General features: G+C 40.6%; 1 protein-coding gene across 2 annotated transcripts; it reads left to right on the forward strand.

The window, feature by feature from the left end:
- The first annotated feature begins 2 nt into the window (after positions 1-2).
- LOC308318854 (retinoic acid receptor RXR-beta-A-like) lies at positions 3-20,528 on the forward strand. Of its 2 annotated transcripts, none has more exons than XM_080768528.1 (11): positions 3-155; positions 4,212-4,376; positions 5,361-5,514; positions 7,502-7,681; positions 9,669-9,829; positions 11,122-11,251; positions 13,286-13,412; positions 14,374-14,415; positions 15,789-15,880; positions 16,263-16,368; positions 18,066-20,528. In XM_080768528.1, the coding sequence occupies exons 2-11, from the start codon at positions 4,248-4,250 to the stop codon at positions 18,211-18,213; spliced, it is 1,269 nt and encodes a 422-aa protein (XP_080624654.1). In that variant the 5' UTR covers positions 3-155; positions 4,212-4,247; the 3' UTR covers positions 18,214-20,528. The 2 variants fall into 2 exon arrangements, with proteins under 2 accessions (XP_080624654.1, XP_080624655.1); XM_080768529.1 differs by having other exon boundaries at positions 9,672-9,829.
- Positions 20,529-20,805: the final 277 nt, after the last annotated feature.

The raw sequence follows: 20,805 nt of genomic DNA on the forward strand, positions 1-20,805 counted from the left end.
ACAACAACAGTATCGAGTCGAAATCAAGCTGGATGGATGCAGAGTGTGTGTCGGCCTCCTGGTAGCTCCTCGCGCACTCCGCGTCTCTGGGAATATTTTTTACCAATCCAACACCAGTAATGTGATTTCATAACGATGTACTGAAGGTGTGTCTGGTGAGTAAAGAACGTTGTTTTAAAAATCCGCACAGAAAGTGCCGATGTTTGCTATTTCTGTGTCCCGTGTAGCCCGACGGGCTAGCTAGCTAGCTGCACTACTCTCCACAGCTAGCGAGCTAATGTTAGCTAGCTGCTGTAAAGTAACTAAGTATATTTACTAACGTAGGCTACTGTATTTAGTAAGTACGTAGTATGTAAGTAGGCATTTCTGCGTTTACTGGATTATATCCAATTGTCAGTGCTTTTACTAACACCCCACTACATCTCAAAGGCATATATTATATTTTGATTCGACTACAATTATTTGGAAACTTTAGTTACTAGTTTACTTTGTAGATTTTGATTATTGCAACACATAATATTCAGCCATATGCATTTCGGCCATTTGAAAATGGCAGATCTACAAGCTGCGACGCATTGTGAGCTTGTAGATCTGCTATTTTCCAAAGATTATCTTAAGACATTTCATATATTGGAAAACTTGAAATGGGACATTCTGCACTATGAGTACTTCTACTTTTGGTACTTTAAGTATATGTTAATGCCAATACCAATACTTGGTACTTTTACTCACGTACATTTTGAATTCCGGACTTTTACTTCTAACAGAGTATTTCTACATTGCAGTATTGATACTTTTACTTAAGTAAAAATGTGAGTGCTTTTTCCACCACTGGCTAGCTGTAGCTAGCTAGCTGTACACACAGCGTTAGTTAATGACGGGGTGCAGCTGGCAACATGCTACTAACTAGTTCCGTAAAAGTGTGCGTTTATTTATCGATAAAAACAAAGTGTTTGTTGATTACGTCGAGCGAGCTAGCGTTGCATCGAATTTAAACGCTGGTGTGTGTGTGTGTTAGCTTTGTGCTAATGTTGCTAATGCTAAACCTAACGCGCTGTTTTTTTACGAGCTCGTTGTGGCACGTTTATCTGGACAACACACACAGAGAGAGCAAGGCAACTAACGTGTTGTTTTATTGAGTCGTGACTCGCTACTAACCTTTCTTTATTTTTTATTTATTTTTAAATGGCCGTCGTAGTGCATACGAATTAATTATTGCTGGTGTCAAACAAGGTTTCATGTATTTATGCGAGTCCAGGGCATATGATTATATGCCACTTGTATTGATATTGTCTAATACATTAAACACCTCCTTAAAAAACAAACACAATTGTACCCCCATAAAATGGTTCATAATTTTGTCAGGTCACATGCAACGCTATTTTCTCTCGAACGAAAGGCAACCTTACAGTCTATGAAGGCAACCCAAAAAATGAACAGATCTACAGAAGCTAACACAACATCGGACACACACCGTCGTACAGCAGTGTATAAATAATAATAATAATAATAATATCTGGGATCTATATAGCGCTTTTCTTAACACTCAAAGACGCTTTACATGTGGTACTTCAGTTCATTGCCATGATGTACACAACACTAGATATGATAGAAGCAGCCAGGCTACATGAGAAACATCTGTACAGCAACACTAGATTTTTTGACGGGACTCCTATGTCCAGCTTTGAGGATCTGTTAAAACACAAACGTGACAAAAGTGTGTAAACACAAACATTGAAGACAAAAGTGAGGACACAAATTGTGATTGGCCAGAATGAGATGATGTATGATGATAAGAGTGCACTCACTTCACACGGGTGTGATTTTTATAATGGGGTGAATATAGAGTTTCAATACCCATTGACAGCCCATTGATTAAACAACGTTGCTGCATTATGTTCAGATTCGAAACAGGTGGTAAGGCCATTCAGTGACATCCGACAAGCGCTTCCAAACTCCCAACACTAAGAAAAAATGATCACGGCACAGAATTTCTTGACAGAAAGTAGCTCATAACATGTCTACAGTGGATTTTTATGAAGCATAGATAAGAATAAAGATAATGCTTGCCTTACAGCCATGTTGGTGAGTTTCACGTCGTTTAATACAAGCACATGGAAATTTCTATTTGGATTAATGGGCTGTCAATGGAGGCTATTGCAAGTTGCAACTCTAGATTTCATTATATAGAGATTCCACTGTTATGTTCTTAGCTTACGCATGTTTCTTGAATACTACTTTTTATGTATGTGATGTATTGCCATGCTTTTTGTTCTTGCCTAATGTAAATCGCTCTCGCGTCTGCCAAATGCCTAAATTGTAGATTCATCCCATTATTAAAAAAAATCTAGTGTTGCAAATTGCACCTATCTTTACAGAAGTGATATAAGGCGCCAGGCTTGCAGCAGCACCATACTCGAAGCAGGCTAGCAGGGTTGTATAATAAAAATATGTTCTCTCAATGTTCCCGTGTGTGTATGAAACAAGGATCCATGCTTTCATTTTTTTTTGCAAGGAGAAACGCCTACTGCAACTGCAAGGGCGAAATCAAAAGGGCACCAACACACATTTACCCCACTACACACACCACACCCACACACACACACACACACACACACACACACACACACACTGGTTATGGCTTCACATTAACCCACATTAAGACCTGAGGCTGGTTCTACAAATGCCTTCTAAATCAGTAATTCTCCCACATTCACACACCATTTTAAAATAAGGCAGATGTAAGGCACAAAGTGCCGCACTGCGAGCTTGTACATCTGCTATTTTTGAATAGCCAATGCAAAGCAATTAAAATTACACCAGCTTTTTATGGGTTAATTCTTGGCTTCACATCAAGCAAGGAAAGGAAGAATAGAAGGGATATGTGAAAAATGAAAACGATGCACAGAGAGATGAAGTTTTAAACAAGAATAAATTATTCATTGGCACAGATTTCAAGGAGGTTGGAAATTAAAGGAGCACACAAATCATTCTTAAGGTGGAGCTATTTCTTCCAGAAATCACCTCCAGGCGAATGACTAAATGTGTCTTGATTGTGAAGGTCCAAAAAAACATTTTGTTTTTTTCATTGGCTTCAAATAAAGCAAGGAATGAAGGGGTATAAAGTGGGTTAGGTTTTCGATCATAAGTCAAATAAAGGCAAGACCGTGACGATCACACTGGTTTTCTCTGTTTTCAGCTTTATTGTTACATGCATAAAGAAGTGGCTGAAATTATCTTTTGTAGAAGAAGTTCTCCTCATTGGTTACTATACTTTGGTCCGACATGCCATTGGTCTGATCGACTACCTACCCCAAACCCTCACCCTAACCATAACCGCAAGCACGGGGCAACACACCTAAACCTAACCCCAACCCTCTCCCGAGTCGGACCAATGCTCCTTCGAACCAATGGTATGTCGGACCAAAGTATGCCTCCCCTCCTCATTTGAAGTAGTTTTCAGGAAAGGTAGTAGTAGAGATAGACGGAACTAGGAAAACGGGGCCGGATGAGTATCTCGAAACATCTTTGTCTCCATCGTCATACAAAATACAAAAGTAGCAGATATACAAGCTTGAAAGAGCTTGTTGATCAACTGCTACTTTTTCTATTTTGGAAATCTAGACATTTTTTAACAGACCCATCTGAACTGCTGCATTCAGTGCTGCAAGTCAGTCCGGCTGAGATAACATTATAAATCTTATGTAATTTAAGAAACACTGCATATGGAAAATGTTATACCTAACATTATTATACCACTGAACCAGCAACAACATTTGAACATAATGTTCTCTTTGTAATTTTTCCCAGCCAAGTATGCTACATACACATCTGGCATGCTGTTACAATGTAATATAAAGTATGGCAGTGTGGCAGGTGTAGCAGACTACGCTACACTAATACTGTACATCACAGCGCTGTAGTCTGCTACACCTGCTGCCTCACCCACATACATCATGCTGTGGCCAACAGCCCCTCCACTGCGCTCCCTAAACGAGCTATTCCTGAACCACCTCTGGCCATTCTGGATTGCAGAATGGCCAGAGGTGGCCAAGTGCTTTGGCCAAATGCCTTCCAAACTAATTCTGCCGACCAAAATATTTGACCGTTATAAGCCAGCTATTAATTGTGTCCTTTTTGGTGTCTCTTCTGACCTCAGGGTGTCGTCCCACAGACAGGTGGTAGATTAACAGTGTCTCTTCTGTCCTCAGATTGTCGTCCCACAGACAGGTCTCAGATTAACAGCCATGTCCTCACAGCAGAACATCAGCTCCGCCTCCAACAGTCCCACCACCACGCTGGGCTCGCCCTTCTCCGTCATCAGCCCCTCCCTGGGCGGCTCCCCCGTCGGCTTCGGGCCCATCAGCAGCAGTCAGGTGAGGAGATGTTTTATATCGTAGCTGGAATAACCATGCGTTATTCATTCCATTCAGATCTGAAGCCGATTCTACAAATGACTCCTAAATCAGTAGTTCTCTTAACCTTTATTGTATTTCAAAAGCTCACAGCGTGGCAAGACGTGGCTTCCCTGTGAGCTCCTTATCTGCTACTTTTGAATAGCCAATGCTAAAATCTAAAATGACACGGCCTTGGTTTGATGGGTTAAAAATAAAATGGTGGAAATATCCGCTCTGAAAGCTCACAGCAACACTTATTTTGTGTGAGACTATTGTATGATGATGAAGTAGTAGCCTGGGCACCATTTCATTTTGGGTATATGATCCTGTCGGGAACGGATGAATTCGTTACGTCATGTGGTAGTATTGTTTTGTAGTCGACAGGCAGGAACAACAGGGCTGCAACTTCCTTTTCCCTCAAACCAAAGTTTGTGGGTAAAGGAAGTTGCCTGATGACTACAAAACAATACTACAACATGACTTAACGATATCATCCGCTCCCGACCGGATCATACAGACTTTTGAAACAGAGACAAGGCTTTCCTCCGAGGTGGTGGAAAGCCTGGTGAGGCGAGGTTAGTAGCTCACATGTTCCTCCATGATTGTGTGAATGATCCCACGTGATCATTCAGTCTGGCAATGTCAGGATAATGAAGTAGGGCATTAAAACGAACACATACAAATGTTGAAATATGGAGATGCAACGTTTCTGCCTGACAGCGGCAATATGCGAAACCTTTTGAGACTACAAATGGAACCAAACGGACGCCTAAGTGTTGATTTTGATTATAAGAGCAAAGTGTTCAGCTACATGGTTCCGGATGGAAGCAAGTGCATGCTATTGCCGAAACCGCAGTAGAGAAACACACACACACACACACACACACACACACACAGATATCACAGTGTGTACGATTGCAATTCAAAGCAGAGATGTTTGTCCTTTGTCTCCATATTGTACAGATCAATTCTTCAGTGTCTGTTTCGGCAATGCACGGCATCAGCAGCTCTGAGGACGTGAAGCCGCCGTTTGGCTTGAGGCCCATGTCTGCTCACAGCCCGGGCATAATGCTCTCACAGAAGAGACTGTGTGCCATCTGTGGGGACCGCTCCTCTGGTGAGTGAGGCCAATTAGAGCGATGATGACACATTTATTTAACAATCCACAGACGGTCTTAACAAAGATTTCAAGTTTGCTTTTCTTTTTTATTTGTATCCATTTATTTATTCATAAATTAATCAATAAATTGTGCAAATCTAAATAAATAAATCGCTAAAACTAAATGAATTCATGACAAAAACAAGCATATCTAGAATTACCAGATAGTATAAGAATGCATCAGAATACTTATATTTCATCTATAGAGTTCATCTCATCTAATGCACGGCAATTACTCCCCAAGTTCATTATATTACCTAGTGGGAGTATTAATGAGAGTGGGCAGGATAACAACTTGAACCCGAAAATCGCAGATCGCTTGCAGGATGTCCAACTATAGTCAACACAATGTCTAGCTGGGTCAAACACACATGCAGGGTTTTTATGGCTCTATTCTTAACGTTACATCCATGCGCAGCTTTCTCCAGATGAAAAACATTTGACTTTAGACAGGACATAATACCCTTTTAGCTATATAAAAGACCTCACAAGTCTTTCTCAGAGGAAGTCCCTGGTTGTGTCGTTATAATATAAATATGAATTCAATAATACTGTAATTACACAAATATTAACTAATTCTTCTTAAAGAAAGAAAACAGACTCCTGACTTGGGCTTGGTGCTCTTCACATTTTCTGTTGCATATTCTGTAATTACATGATGAAATAAAGTGAGAGGTGTTCATTTATGTGAAAGGAATGAAGCTGCTCCTTATGGGCTGTATCAATATGTATTATTGAGACCATTATAATTCACACACATGATGAGTTAACTGTGTGCCTATTTATACATCATTCTGTTGTAATAACTTAACCCATTTTGGTGTTGGCATTATGTTGTGCTTTATCTATTGAAAATAGCAGATCTACAAGCTCATAGCGCTACGAGCTTGTAGGTCTGCTATTTTTGAGCGACTGACATAGAAGACATTTTTAGAATCTGATCTCAGGTCAGAATGAAAACTGTCAGGATGTAGAAGACATTTTTTTAAATCTAATCTCAGGTCAGAATGAAAACTGTCAGGATGTAGAAGACATTTTTAGAATCTGATCTCAGGTCAGAATGGGTTAAGTATGATCCGTATAATACAACATAACCTATGAATCCCAATACAGCCTGTTCTGTGACTACAGGTGGTGCAGAACAAGCCTGGTTTCTACCTCGTCGCACAGCGGTGTCACACAGTTAACATGTGCGACAGTTAACAAGACCACAATGCTGAGCGGATTCTATGCGTTGAGGGCTTGTAGATCGGCTCTGTTGTTGGACTGGTTCACGGAGTCTATCGGCTGCGTTCAAAGCGTACTGCATTTTGATGCCACGCTAAATAACAATGTCTTGAAATATGCAAGTAGACTTGCAGCATTGCAGAGAAAGCATGAAAGAAATTGATAATTTAGTGGTTAAGTAAAAACCGGTTTGACCGCATCGTTTGTGTTTCCAGGGGTGTCACGGCAGATCATCAACTATCTACCTACCATTCCCTCATTGGGAATGTACATGAAAATAGGCGTCAAAAGGCGAAGTTGGCCACGGGCGAGTCAAAAGCATTAACATATTTGGACTCTGTGAATCGTGGGTGATTGACAAGTGCACTAAGTACACGTATGCAAATACTCACAGCATCTTTAAGTGCTCTGACAGAAGTAGGCTAGGCAACAAACTGATGCAAAACTCGGAGGTGCAGCGCAATCACAAAGCAGAAACCAATGTACATTTTTTCATATAAAGTAGAGCCGGCCGCTTGTGTATTTAGGTTAATAAAAAAAGGGCCAAATGTTTCTACTAGAGATGTCCCGATACTGTATCAGTATCGGCCCTCATTTGTCAATTCGGGTCATATCTTACGTCTAACATCGTCTTCTGTTGTTTCTAGGTTGAACTAATTCTCCTCTACGGAGCCTCAATTGACATCTTCACTAACCTTTCAATTCCTCAACGTTGTAGGGAAACACTACGGAGTGTACAGCTGTGAAGGCTGCAAAGGCTTCTTCAAACGCACCGTGCGCAAAGACCTGAGTTACACATGCAGGGATAACAAAGAGTGCCTGGTGGACAAGCGCCAGCGCAACCGCTGCCAGTACTGCCGCTACCAGAAGTGCCTGGCCATGGGCATGAAGAGAGAAGGTACAGTAGCAAGGAGCTGGGCTGGGGCACTGATTCTCCACGTGGGCTCCACGGACGTCCAGCATATTATTAGTTCATAGTAGATCTGCTATTTCAGAAATCTGAAAATACTCATTTGGGGGTCCCTGCCGTGAAAATGTTTGAGAAGCACTGGACAAGGGTTCATGTTGTAAGGACGAACCAGGTCATTGTGGCTTGTGGAGGCTTGTTTTTACCATGAGCTGACCAAGGAAAGAACACAACACAACAGGAATGTTTAGGAGGGGAAACCTTTAATACCTGAAGGGTCCTCACAGTAGCTGTTCAACTGAAGCCAACTCGGAGATGGGATATTGTTGTTTAAATGGCTTGGCTCATTGTCAGCTACACCGATTCCAAAATAGCCTAATTAACAGAGTTAGATAATTGAGCTGAAATAGTACTGGATTCGTGCTTTTGTAATGTATTGGTGGGGGTTGGAGTTTAGCCAACAAAGGAGTAGAGATTGGGCTAGATTTATGTAACTAACCCCTTGATCTTACTTTTCCTTGTTTTTTCTCTTTTTGTCCTCTTCCCTCCTCCCACAATGGTCCAAAATGAAGTGCTGCTACATTTATTGTTGATGAAAAAGATGAGGGGTTCATGAATACAACTGAAATCTAGACCGTTGAGAACCCCTGGTCTTGAGAAAAGATATTCCATGTTCAGGACAGAATTGTAGACAAATTAAAACATGACTTCCATGTTACAAACAAGGGCACAGGCCACATTTCATCAGAAATAATTTGTTTAAAGTTGAATACAAAATATGAAGACAAAATGCCAAACTACAACATTAATAACAAAACTAATAATTATGTTAAAAAATAACCCTCATGGTGCTTAAGCTACATTCAAGACAATAGAATGTATTAACATGCTAAAAATACAACACGCCCCAAAGAATAAATCATTAGTATGCTTGACGGTGCGGTGGTATTTGTAAAAGCCATTATGCAAATACAAATGACTTACCAGTTTTACCAGTTTTAGCCTCTCTAATAGTTTGAATATTGTCTCTGCTGGGTGGAAACCTCATATGTCCAAAATTGTTACTTTTCTGGATTCAAATTTGAAAGCTTTTCGTGCCTCTAGATCTGCTACTTTTAATGTTTTTTTGTGACGCTGTAGAATCTTTTAATGTTTTTTTTTAATGCTGTAGTATGACGTTAATTACGAAAAAAAGAAGAAAGAAACGTTGAATCTGAAGATAAGAGGTTTCTGCCTGACAGCAACAATATTCCTTGGCTGGGTTTTCTACGGTCCCGTTCGCAGTTCAGAAAGCAACTTAATAATTGCGATGAGTCTGGCTTGTCTCTTTGCCCATAGCGTCTCATTTTTACTTTCCTTTTCCTTAAACCTAACCCTAACCTGTGCGTTTCTATGACTCCTGTCTTCATTATTCTGGATGAACTTCTGGCATTTGTTCCACAGCATACTTTTATTATTATTATTTATTATTATTAACCATCCTAAAATAACCAGCAACAGTCTATTATTTTCTTAGTGATTAATCTATCGATTTCTTTTTCGATTAATGGAAAGACACCAATTGTATTCTATTGTATTAACATACTCCATACAGACTGGACAAAATTGTATTCATAAAATGTGTGTGTGTGTGTATATACTGTGTATACACTACACACAGTCACACACACACACACACACACACACACACAGTGCCTCTCTACAAGCTTGTAGATCTGGCTTTTTTGACACTTTTGAAACATATTCTTTGTATCCTAAAATTGATTATATTTCTTAAAATCAACAAAACCAGTTTGATTAGCCGTCACAACTCTAGGCTCTTCCCGCTCTTTTATTTCTCTCTCATCTCTCTCATCTCCTCTCCTCTCACAACTCTTCCAACATTAACAACGGTGTTTTATTCCTGTGTGGTTCTTTCCCCTTCCCTCTGTAAACCACCTGTGTGTTTGTGCTGCCCTGGTGAACTTGGCTGCCACAGCAGTGCAGGAGGAGCGGCAGAGGAACAGGGAGCGAGAGGAGGGCCTGGAGTGCAGCATGGCCGTCAACGAGGAGATGCCGGTGGAGAAGATCCTGGAGGCGGAGACGGCCGTGGAGCAGAGGACCGAGCTGCACACGGACGGGGGCTCCAACGCCAGCTCTGTGAGTGCTCTTTACCCTCACAGGGCTCTGTGAGTGCTCTTTACCCTCACAGGGCTCTGTGAGTGGTCTTTACCCTCAAAGGGCTCTGTGAGTGCTCTTTACCCTCACAGGGCTCTGTGAGTGGTCTTTACCCTCACAGGGCTCTGTGAGTGGTCTTTACCCTCACAGGGCTCTGTGAGTGGTCTTTACCCACACAGGGCTCTGTGAGTTCTCTTTACCCACACAGGGCTCTGTGAGTTCTCTTTACCCTCGCAGGGCTCTGTGAGTGGTCTTTACCCACACAGGGCTCTGTGAGTTCTCTTTACCCTCGCAGGGCTCTGTGAGTGGTCTTTACCCTCACAGGGCTCTGTGAGTGGTCTTTACCCTCACAGGGCTCTGTGAGTGGTCTTTACCCACACAGGGCTCTGTGAGTGGTCTTTACCCACACAGGGCTCTGTGAGTGGTCTTTACCCACACAGGGCTCTGTGAGTGGTCTTACCCACACAGGGCTCTGTGAGTGGTCTTTACCCTCGCAGTGCTCAGCTGATTGGCTGAGCACTGAATGTAATGTATGATAAGAGTGTGATTTTTGGAACATGGAAACGATTATGACCAAATAATTTGCGATTATCTCAAATAATTGCGATTAGATGATTATGTAATAATTGTGACAGGCCTAATTACATTCAGATTTCAGACGGCTAAAATAGGACTAAAACTAAACTAATGGTGTGTATTCAAAAGACTAATACTCAATCTTAATTTTCTGTCAAATTTAACGCTGCCAGCTTTTTATTGAATTTCTGAGTGGTGCAACCACTCCCTTACGGAGCTATGTGTGTGGCACTGGAACATGTTTGGGGTCATTTTAACATCTACTCAGGCTTTTGTGTTTAACTCCAGACAGCTTTTAACGTTGCCTTGATTCAGTATTTATTTTGTTGATATTCAATTTATTAAACTATTGCATCGCGTGCCACGCTTCGAGCTTGTGGATCTGATACTTTTGTATGACACTGACTGTAGTATGATAAATTGGGGCGTTAATAAAAAAAATCCCTCTACAAGCTCAGAGCATGAGCTTGTAGAGCTGCTATTTCCCACTCAATGTTAATATGTCTATTAATATGACGTGGCCAGAGTAGGAACGCTAGAGGGTTCATGTGGTTAAAACCCGGCTCCGTTTTAGATGTTTTATTATGATGTTTCTTTTGTATTTTGGAGGGAAATATGTGTTTAATAAGTGATGGATCAGCTTTATGGGTAAGGGTATCCATTTGGATTGATGGTTGTTGTGTACTTTGGTCTTTCAGCCCCATGATGCCGTCACTAACATCTGCCAGACTGCAGACAAACAGCTGTATGCCTTGGTGGAGTGGGCCAAGAGGATCCCTCACTTCTCTGAGCTGCCTCTGGATGACCAGGTCATTCTCCTGCGTGCAGGTAGGAGGCGCTCATTCACAACACAACAGGGTGACATGGTCAGGTCTGATTTTCAATTAACCCAGTGGTTTTCGACCAGTGGTCCGGGGACCATCAGTGGTCCCCACTTAAATGATGGTGAGTTGGTAACCAAATGGACCCTTATAGTAGATCTTTAACTGTTGCGAGTGTACAATGAAACCAAATGGACCCTTATGGGCTTACTTGGTTTCGTTTTACGGTCTCAAGAGTTAAACTATTGTTAAACATCTGCATTACTTAATTTACAATTAGTCTACACAATTAGAGAATGTAGAAGAATTGTTATTTTGATCAATGTTTGCCTGTTATCTCTCCTAATGGTACCACTACATTATGGAATTGTGGCAAAAACAACAAACAAAATATGGGTTTTGGGTCTGAGAGGCTAAATGATAAATCTCATCAAATGGTGGTCTGTGGCTCAAATGCAGAAATAATAATGGGCCTTGATATGAAAACGTGGTCCATTCAAACCGGGAAAGCATTTGTCATTTCAGATTTTGTGGTTGGATATTCAAAAATAGCAGATATACATGCTATTTCCAGATATCGTCTCTTTTGGCTGGAAACCAGGAAATCTCATATGTCCAAAAAACCAAAACTGTTACTTTTCAGGATTCAAATTCAAAAACAGATCGACAAGCTCGAGCTTGCAGATCTGCTACTGTTCTGTGTGAAGCTGTAGTATGATAACTAGGGCACTAATGTATGATGAAACACAAAAGGTTAGAATATGGAGATAAGAGGTTTCTTTCTGCCCGACAGCCACGATATACAGAACTAGCATAAATTACCCTGAAGGGAAAACAAAATAATTAAACAACCCTTCATGCAGTAGGAATTGATGACAGTACAGCCATACACCATGCCTGGTAAACTCAGTGGCTGGACTTATTTTGCATCTCCTGTCCTATTTTCTCCAGACATAATTTATTTGTAAACCGCAGTATTTTGTTACTCCATGTGTATTGTACTGCTCGCACGAGAAGATCCCAAACTGTAATTTGTTTTTGAAATTACAGTACATGGTTAGAATTCTATAACAGGAGCTGAAGAACCCACGATACCGGTTAGATGGCTGGAGGGTCCTCAGGCTCATCTGAACCAGTGGTTCTCTATTTTATTTTTAATAGCAGACCTGATCTGCTATTTTTCAATAGCTAAAGTATACTGGAGTATTATGTAACTTTCCTCTTCTACTCCTGATTTCGACCCGGTTTCCTGCGCATGTTGACATTCTTTTTCATACCAGCTAATAGAGTCTGCCCGAATTGAAGCTTGACCATCAGGTCACAAATTCCTGTCAGATCCTGTGTCTAGGGTGAGACCTCATGACCTTTGACACAATCTAAATGTCTCAATAGAAGAGCAGCGAGACAACATTAGCCACCTCAATTTTATAAGTTATATTGTATCAACATATTCTATCATACAGATTGGACAAAATTCCAATGTATTCATCAACATACCGGTAGTTAGTGCCACTTTAAACTCTTTGAGAACCAGTGAGCTAAAAGGATGAGCCTTGTTGTTGTTGCTTTTTTATTAGATACTAATTATATATTCTAGGTCCCATGCTTTTACAATAAAAAAAAAATCTAGATTATTTCTAAAACAGACTTGTTGCAATGTGGTTCTGATCAAAACTGTTGTTTTTCATCATTGACATTTTATTTTATTTCGGAGAAGCTTTGACAAAAACCGTTTATTCTTGTGTGCTATGAAGACAGGAGGCAAAGTGTACATGAATTGTTTCTGATGCTCTTTACACACAGGCACAATGCACATGAACTGTTTCTGATGCTATTTACACACAGGCACAATGCACATGAACTGTTTCTGATGCTATTTACACACACAGGCACAATGCACATGAACTGTTTCTGATGCTATTTACACACACAGGCACAATGCACATGAACTGTTTCTGATGCTATTTACACACACAGGCACAATGCACATGAACTGTTTCTGATGCTATTTAAATGTCCCTAATCCTTTTCCTTTGCCCAGGGTGGAACGAGCTGTTGATTGCGTCCTTTTCTCACCGCTCCATTGCTCTGAAGGACGGCGTCCTGCTGGCCTCAGAGCTGCACAGGGACAATGCACACAGCGCAGGGGTGGCAGCCATCTTTGACAGGTACATGCACCAAAGTTCAGTCTCCGACTTATTTCACTCATTTGGATTCCATAGAAGCCAGAATGTGTTCTATAGAAGCATGTTGCACCGCAAAAATAATCTACAAAAATAATAGATCTACAAAAATAGATCTACAAAATGATCTGCAAGCTCAGAGCTTGTAGATCAGCTATTTCCGTTTATTTTAAGACTAGAGCATTTGAAGTGGTCAAACTAGATCCAAAGAAAGGGTTCCAGTCCCGGAACTTGCAAAAATAGCTCTTTATTGGGTTGATGTTTCAGTCATTGGATGATTAGACCTTCATCAGGACAGACCAGGTTATGGATATTTCGTATAAAAGCAAAGGTTAAAGCCTCACCTGGTTGGCAATATGTCGAACAGCAAGATCAATGTTACTAAAACATAATTCTACATATTATGCTAATAGTTTAGGAAACACTGCTCTAGTGTGTGGGGCCATGTTTCACAAATTGCAGATTAGGACATGGCCTGGTCAGTCGTAAATCTTTATTTTGCTTTAATCCATGCAGGAACACAGACAGAAACCACAACACTTTTCAGCTGCTTTAACTACTTTACAACTAGACCATACCTTATTAGTGGTGTCAACAACCTCGAGGCGCGTTGCATCGCTCGGCTTTCTTTTTTTCCCCCGTCACAATTTATTAGTTGTTGAGAATGTTCACCTTTTGCCCAACATGGGGTCACCAGGTTAAAGTGTTTTCTTTCTATCAGAAACATTTCCTTTTACATATTATGTTCTTATGGATGATCTATCTTTAAAACAACCAACAACCATGACCATTATGTGTCATGACTTGTGACTTGACAAATGTGACTGTTCAATGATGTATTATTATGTCTGTGCTGCTACATGGAGGGATGGGGTTGCTGCTGAACAGACCTTTTGTGTTTATGACGATAACCATCTTACCTTTCAACAAACTTTACCCAACACAGGGAGAGCGTGCAGAGTGCAGAGGTGGGCGCCATATTTGACAGGTAATCAATTCTGTCTTCTGTGTTGGCCAGGTCAGGGTAATATTTCCCTGACCTGGAATTTGTATTTATTTTTAGAACATTTTGATACAGTATATAACCACTTTGACCATTATTCTAACTTTTCTGTGTTATTTTCATAAATGAATGCCCTACTTGATCATACTACAGTGTCACACAAAAGCATAAAAAATAGCAGATATACAGATCTTTATTATATTTAACAACAATGTAAAAACAAAGAACAGTGGGGCAATCGCTACCAAACTGCCCCAGACCTCATGGAAAAAATGTGTAATGAGGAAGCTCCTCAAATGAACAAAGAAAAACATTTAAGGGTGCTATGACTCAGTGCACGGTTCACCAAGCATCTTTTGAAGGCAAGCAACAATGGAAGAGTGTCATCATACATGCAGCACATGTATGATGTGTTGCATGTCCTCGCTTAGGCAGCACATGTATGATGTGTTGCATGTCCTCGCTTAGGCAGCATGTTGACAGCCTCCGTTGTTCCTGGCCTTTTTCACATGTGGGTTATTTTATCCCTTTCTTTTTGATAGGATGTTTTGTTATACACATGCCCCCCCCCTCTCTCTCTCTCTCTCTCTCTCTCTCTCACACGCGCACACACACACGAGCACACACACACACACACACACACACACACACACACACACACACACACACACATTTAAGAATGAAACTTTAATGCAATTAAACAATAGAAAAGACAGGTTGCTTGTCTTTTGTCTTTTGTCTGTCTATATTTGTTCTGTCTAGGCAAATATATACACACACACACACAAATGAGAGCAAATGGCTATTTAACATTCTGGCCGCCCACGGCAGAGAACTCTGTCCTATCATAATTACGCCCGACGCCAGGGACGGAGATTAATCAAGAGACGGAACATTAATCGTTTGATAACAGAGCGCACCAGTCTACAGCCTGGGAGCATCTATTGGGCAACATTCAATGTATTTTCCGGTTGGGACGTCATCCAAAGTTTTCCCCCTCCATTTTAATGGATGGGATAAAAAATCTAAACGTGGAAAAAAAGCTAATCTTTGGTCTGAGCTAGAACGCCAACATCATAATAACGTATACTATTGATGAGGTGTGGTACGTTCTGTGTGATCTGGAGGCGTTTCAGACGTGTTTGGAGAGGCGTCATACTTCAATAATAAGCATAAATAGGCCGAAATATCTCAAAGGGTATTAAAACATTTTTGAGTATGGAAGTCCTTTCAATGTAAGAGACCCACTTGGTAGCTGTGGAAATGTGCACAGCTTTGTAGCAATGTTGTTTTCCTACAGCACCCCTTTACATATTTTCTCATTTAGTTTTTGTTTCTTTGTGTTTGACATGATTCAGGGTTCTTACTGAACTGGTCAGTAAAATGAGAGATATGCAAATGGACAAGACAGAGCTGGGCTGCCTCCGAGCCATTGTCCTCTTCAACCCAGGTAAGGTAACTGATGATGAACAAAACTGTGTGTGGGTGCGTGCGCGCAAGGACCAATAATAGACTATTTTTTAAAGATTTGTTTTTGGCCTTTATTGACAAGTGAAGATTGCACGGAACGTGCATGCACATGCGTAGACTACTGTTATAATTACGATCTTCTCTGGCTATTTTCTCGAAAACTACATTGCTGTCCGTTGTGCTGATCAGACATCCGTGGTTCGAATCTGATTTTTCATCACATCGTGATTGAAATGTTTCTTAAGAAAGATAGCTAGCGTGAACTAATGCTAAACATTAGCCTTTTCTTACAATGGAGATCTGCAGTTCAAATATGATTTATTTTGGGGGGGCACGACCTGAAATGTGTTTTGCCTGTGCAGATGCTAAGGGCCTGTCCAACACCAGTGAGGTGGAACTCCTCAGAGAGAAAGTCTATGCATCACTGGAATCCTACTGCAAACAGAAGTACCCAGAGCAGCAGGGAAGGTAAGAGACCACTACTTGAAACGTAGTCCTGCCACAGCCTAGTGCACTTTGTTCTCAACATGTGGGTTGGGACTCGGGACCACCAGAGGGGGGTCCATGTGTTCCTTTTTGTTATGGTTTGTTGAAAATGGCGGAAGTGGAACGCTACTAGCCTGGGTTTGGTGGATTGGTGGATTCACTCACGCCTCCTCCCCAGTACAAGTCTGGACTTTGTCCCATAGGCAGAGAGTATGCCGAAGCTGGAGAGATCATAAAATGATCGGGCCAATCAGTGACTGTGTTTCAACTGCTGTCCGTACAACAGTGAAAAGCAGCCAATGATTGGTCCATGTGTATGTGGTGACGTAAGATACATGCTGCGGTACTTTCAAAACATCAATGGCTGCCTTTGGCGCAACACATGGCCAAAGCATTTCCGGGAGTCCCCAGCCAAAAACGTTGAGAACCCCTGGCCTATGGGATTAAGTCCAGACTGATACCGGGGAGAAAACGTGAGTGAATCCACGTTATCAGTCTGGCCAAAACCAGGCTAGAACGCTACAGCAGCGGAGATAGTTTTTTTGTTTTTGTCGCATTCCTAAGTCAATAATTTAATGACCAGCAGTGGTTCCTTCTGGTGACAGAAAGGAGGGGTACATTTTATCATCTACTCAGGCTTTTGTGAGCATCCCAGACCGTTTTGAAGTTACTCGATTTAGTATTTAGATATTTCATATTAATTTGATCAAACACGCCCCCTTCCTATACAAACTGATTACAACTTCAAACTCCATTTTAACCATTCATCGAAAAATGTTGGATCGGATAAAAATGCTTCTTATTGAAGAATACGGAATGCACGGGTGCTTATACCCGAACCGTGCAAAACTCTAACATCCGTGGCCCTGGGATTGAGCACTTCATATTTGAAATAATCTGGACATTTATGTAGAATTTAAAGTTGTAGCAAGGCACTCAAAACACATAGGTAGTTCCGCCAGGATGAGCCTCATTGTGAACCATGTCTGTTTCTCTAACATTTCCCTGTATTTTTAGTTTATTGAAATAATGTCATGGACATGTTTCCAGTGCATGGCCTACTTACTGCAGGCCTTGTTGACTAGATTTAGAAGCTTTTGCTCCTGACATGATCAATTATTCACATGGGAAAATCTGTCGTATAAAAAGCAAGTCAATGGTCTGGCAGAGTAGAGTGGGTGGGGCTTAGCGAAAGGGTCTATTTGTGTCCTAGGTTTGGTGGTGATGTGTTTAAATTGTGTCCTACCTTTGGTGATGATGTGTTTAATGTGTGTCCTAGGTTTGGTGATGATGTGTTTAATGTGTGTCCTAGGTTTCGTGATGATGTGTTTAATGTGTGTCCTACCTCTGGTGATGATGTGTTTAATGTGTGTCCTAGGTTTGGTGATGATGTGTTTAATGTGTGTCCTACCTCTGGTGATGATGTGTTTAATGTGTGTCCTACCTCTGATGATGATGTGTTTAATGTGTGTCCTAGGTTTGGTGATGATGTGTTTAATGTGTGTCCTAGGTTTGGTGATGATGTGTTTAATGTGTGTCCTACCTCTGATGATGATGTGTTTAATGTGTGTCCTACCTCTGGTGGTGATGTGTTTAATGTGTGTCCTACCTCTGGTGGTGAATGATGTGTTTAATGTGTGTCCTACCTCTGATGATGATGTGTTTAATGTGTGTCCTAGGTTTGCCAAGCTCCTCCTCAGACTGCCTGCACTGCGTTCCATCGGCTTGAAGTGCTTGGAGCACCTCTTCTTCTTCAAGCTGATCGGCGACACGCCTATTGACACTTTCCTCATGGAAATGCTTGAAGCCCCCCACCAGTTGTCCTAGATAAGTGGGCGAAGCAGTACTGTGGTCGGGAGGGTGGGGGGTAGATAGATAGCTAGATAGATGTACAGTAGACGGACGGACGGACGGACGGACGGACGGATGGATGGATGGATGGATGGATGGGTGGATGCTGGGGGTCTCTGGGAATGTGCTGGAGTGGGACTGCACTTTTAGTTCTTTTGAAGATTCAGCGATATTGTCTCACTGCTGTCTGGGTTTCACTGTTTTCCAGTGCGCCACAGATTTGCTCTTTAGACCAAACCCAAGACTTGCCATGATCTATGAGGCTGGTGCTAACGTGTTTAATGTTAACTTCATGAGTAACTGAGATACAAAAATAAAAAAATGTATTTTTTAAAACATTTAATTGGAACCTTTTTTTAGTTCCCTTTCTGGCTTACTGGAGCTAAAAATCTCGGTATACAATTTTTATAAAAGAAAAAACAATGCTTTTTAGACTCCCCCCAAATGATATGCTTCTATTAAATGTCTCATGGTCCCCAGAACCTATTTTTTAAAATGAAAGTAGCCTGGATCATGGATATGCAATGAGGACGTATTTCCTTATTTTTTTTTATATGAGTTGTAATTTGAACCAGATATGACGTTGGGAGGGCGGGGTTATGAAAAAGTTTTAATGTCAATTCTTGGTAGAGTATATTACTGTACCAAGTATTAACTGTGTACTGTGTCCAACCATTGCTCCTAAGTGTGTTTGTATCCATCCTTTGAAATGATTTTAAAAGGAGAAAAAAAAAACACAAAACTAAAATACCTTGTGACAGTGAATCTGGGATACAAGACAAATGGGTGTTTTGCAAAACTGAACAAGGCCAGGCTTGTTTTGTCTGTGTTGAGTGAGGATTAGCTTTATTTGTCTGGTTAATATGCTATTAGTGTTTTATTTTACTTTGCTGTTTTGTAAAAAAAGAAAAAAAAGAAAAGAAAGAAAGAAAAAAAAATCTAATCACTTTGCAGTTAATGATTAGACTGCACTGCACACTTGCTAATGTACTATTTTTAAAAAACAAACAAAAAGAAAAAACCTGATTAACCACTTGAGCCCTATTTTATGCTTTTCAAAAGCAGCGGGTAAAAGTAGCCGATATTGTAGATCGGCTATTTTTTTCCGCTACTGTTGAAAAATGTTTGAATCTTTTTTTCTTTTTCTTTTTTAAATCTTGGCCTAAAATAGGGACGACCAGGGTTAATGTGGTTTTAATAAAAAAAAACACGCTGCACCGGCAAGCGGTAAGGCGTGTTTGTACTGTGGTGCTATTGGTGCTATTCCACAAGAGAATCTGAAACGTCATTGGGTGCAGCCGTTCACCAAGCTACAAACTTAAAAAGAAATTATGCAAGAAAACGAAAATCCCTCAACGTTAGAAGAAAAAAAAGAAATGTAGCAATATATGAAAAGACAAAAAAATGACAACTATACCGCATAAGCTCTCTCGCTCTCTTTGCCTGTGAAGCCGTTCAGGTTTTTTTTTTTTTTTTACTAAGTGAAATAATTTTCTGGTGGAAAGGGAATAACTCCAGTGTGTTAATTTATCTAAACAAGGTACTGTGCAAAATTGTTCAGGGAAAAAAATAATATATATATAAATATATATATATATATATATATATATATTAATAGATTTGAATAATAAACAAAGGAGATGGACACATTGTGTAATAATTATTGACATGCCCTCCTCACTTGTAGTGTTCAGAGTTGTTTAGATCCAATCACATCTTATACGTTCACACTGGATTCCCTAAAGCTTGGTTTATCCTCCCGTCGCACCACTGCGTCGCCCGGTGAAAACCTAGTTTGGAGAATGGTGAATTTTCCCCGAGCGACGCCACCATGTGGGGCGGAAGTATAAATCTGGCTTAAAGAGTCTCATTCAAACTTAATCCTTCAGAACACTTTTGGCTTCTCTTTTTTTTGGTGCTCACTTACGCTACTTCTTTTTCCTGTTGGTTTATTTTGTTTTTTCTTCCCTTTCCTTCCATTTTTAGATAGCTGTGTTTGTTCATCTTAACTGTTTCTGCCTAGTTTATTAAAAAAACAACAATCATGTACACATCCATGACACCTGTGGGCATATAGGAAAAAAAAGTTAAAAAAGACCAAATATGAGTTCTGTATGACAAAAAAGCGTTATGTGAACATCCAACATCATGATGAAGTTGTAACTGAGCTGTCCTTATGTTGTTGTCATCCAACTCCATACGCTGTAGAAAACATTAGGTCGGTGCGTGTGATTGACTTGCAGCATGGGTTGTGTGTGGACTAAAAAAGAAATAAAGAGGCTTAACTTTTCCCTTGCTTCTGACCTTTTTTTTTATTGATTATTTACAAGTTGCAAACAGCAAGTACAACTAGAAAAAGTGCTCCTCGGAGTGCAGATCTCTGCCATACCAGGTAGATTATTGATTAGTGTGGGCCAGCTATGTTCAGAATTCAGTCAGAAGATTTTGACAGTATGAGCTACAATTCAGGAGTTATGAATAAAGCATATTCATATAAATTAAGCCTATTAAATTGCCACCATGAGGTTGATTTAAAAAAGGTGTATTGATATTTTTGTCAAGCTAGTG

The sequence above is a fragment of the Protomyctophum bolini genome (assembly GCF_963924005.1).
Source record: "Protomyctophum bolini genome assembly, chromosome: 7".
NCBI classification, from domain to species: domain Eukaryota; kingdom Metazoa; phylum Chordata; class Actinopteri; order Myctophiformes; family Myctophidae; genus Protomyctophum; species Protomyctophum bolini.

Excerpts from the sequence above, each read along its gene's own strand:
- LOC308318854 (XM_080768528.1), top strand. The coding sequence starts at position 4,248 with ATGTCCTCACAGCAGAACATCAGCTCCGCCTCCAACAGTCCCACCACC. Across the intron at positions 5,515-7,501 it reads CTGTGGGGACCGCTCCTCTG|GGAAACACTACGGAGTGTAC; the intron begins GTGAGTGAGGCC and ends TCAACGTTGTAG. Across the intron at positions 11,252-13,285 it reads GGTCATTCTCCTGCGTGCAG|GGTGGAACGAGCTGTTGATT; the intron begins GTAGGAGGCGCT and ends TCCTTTGCCCAG.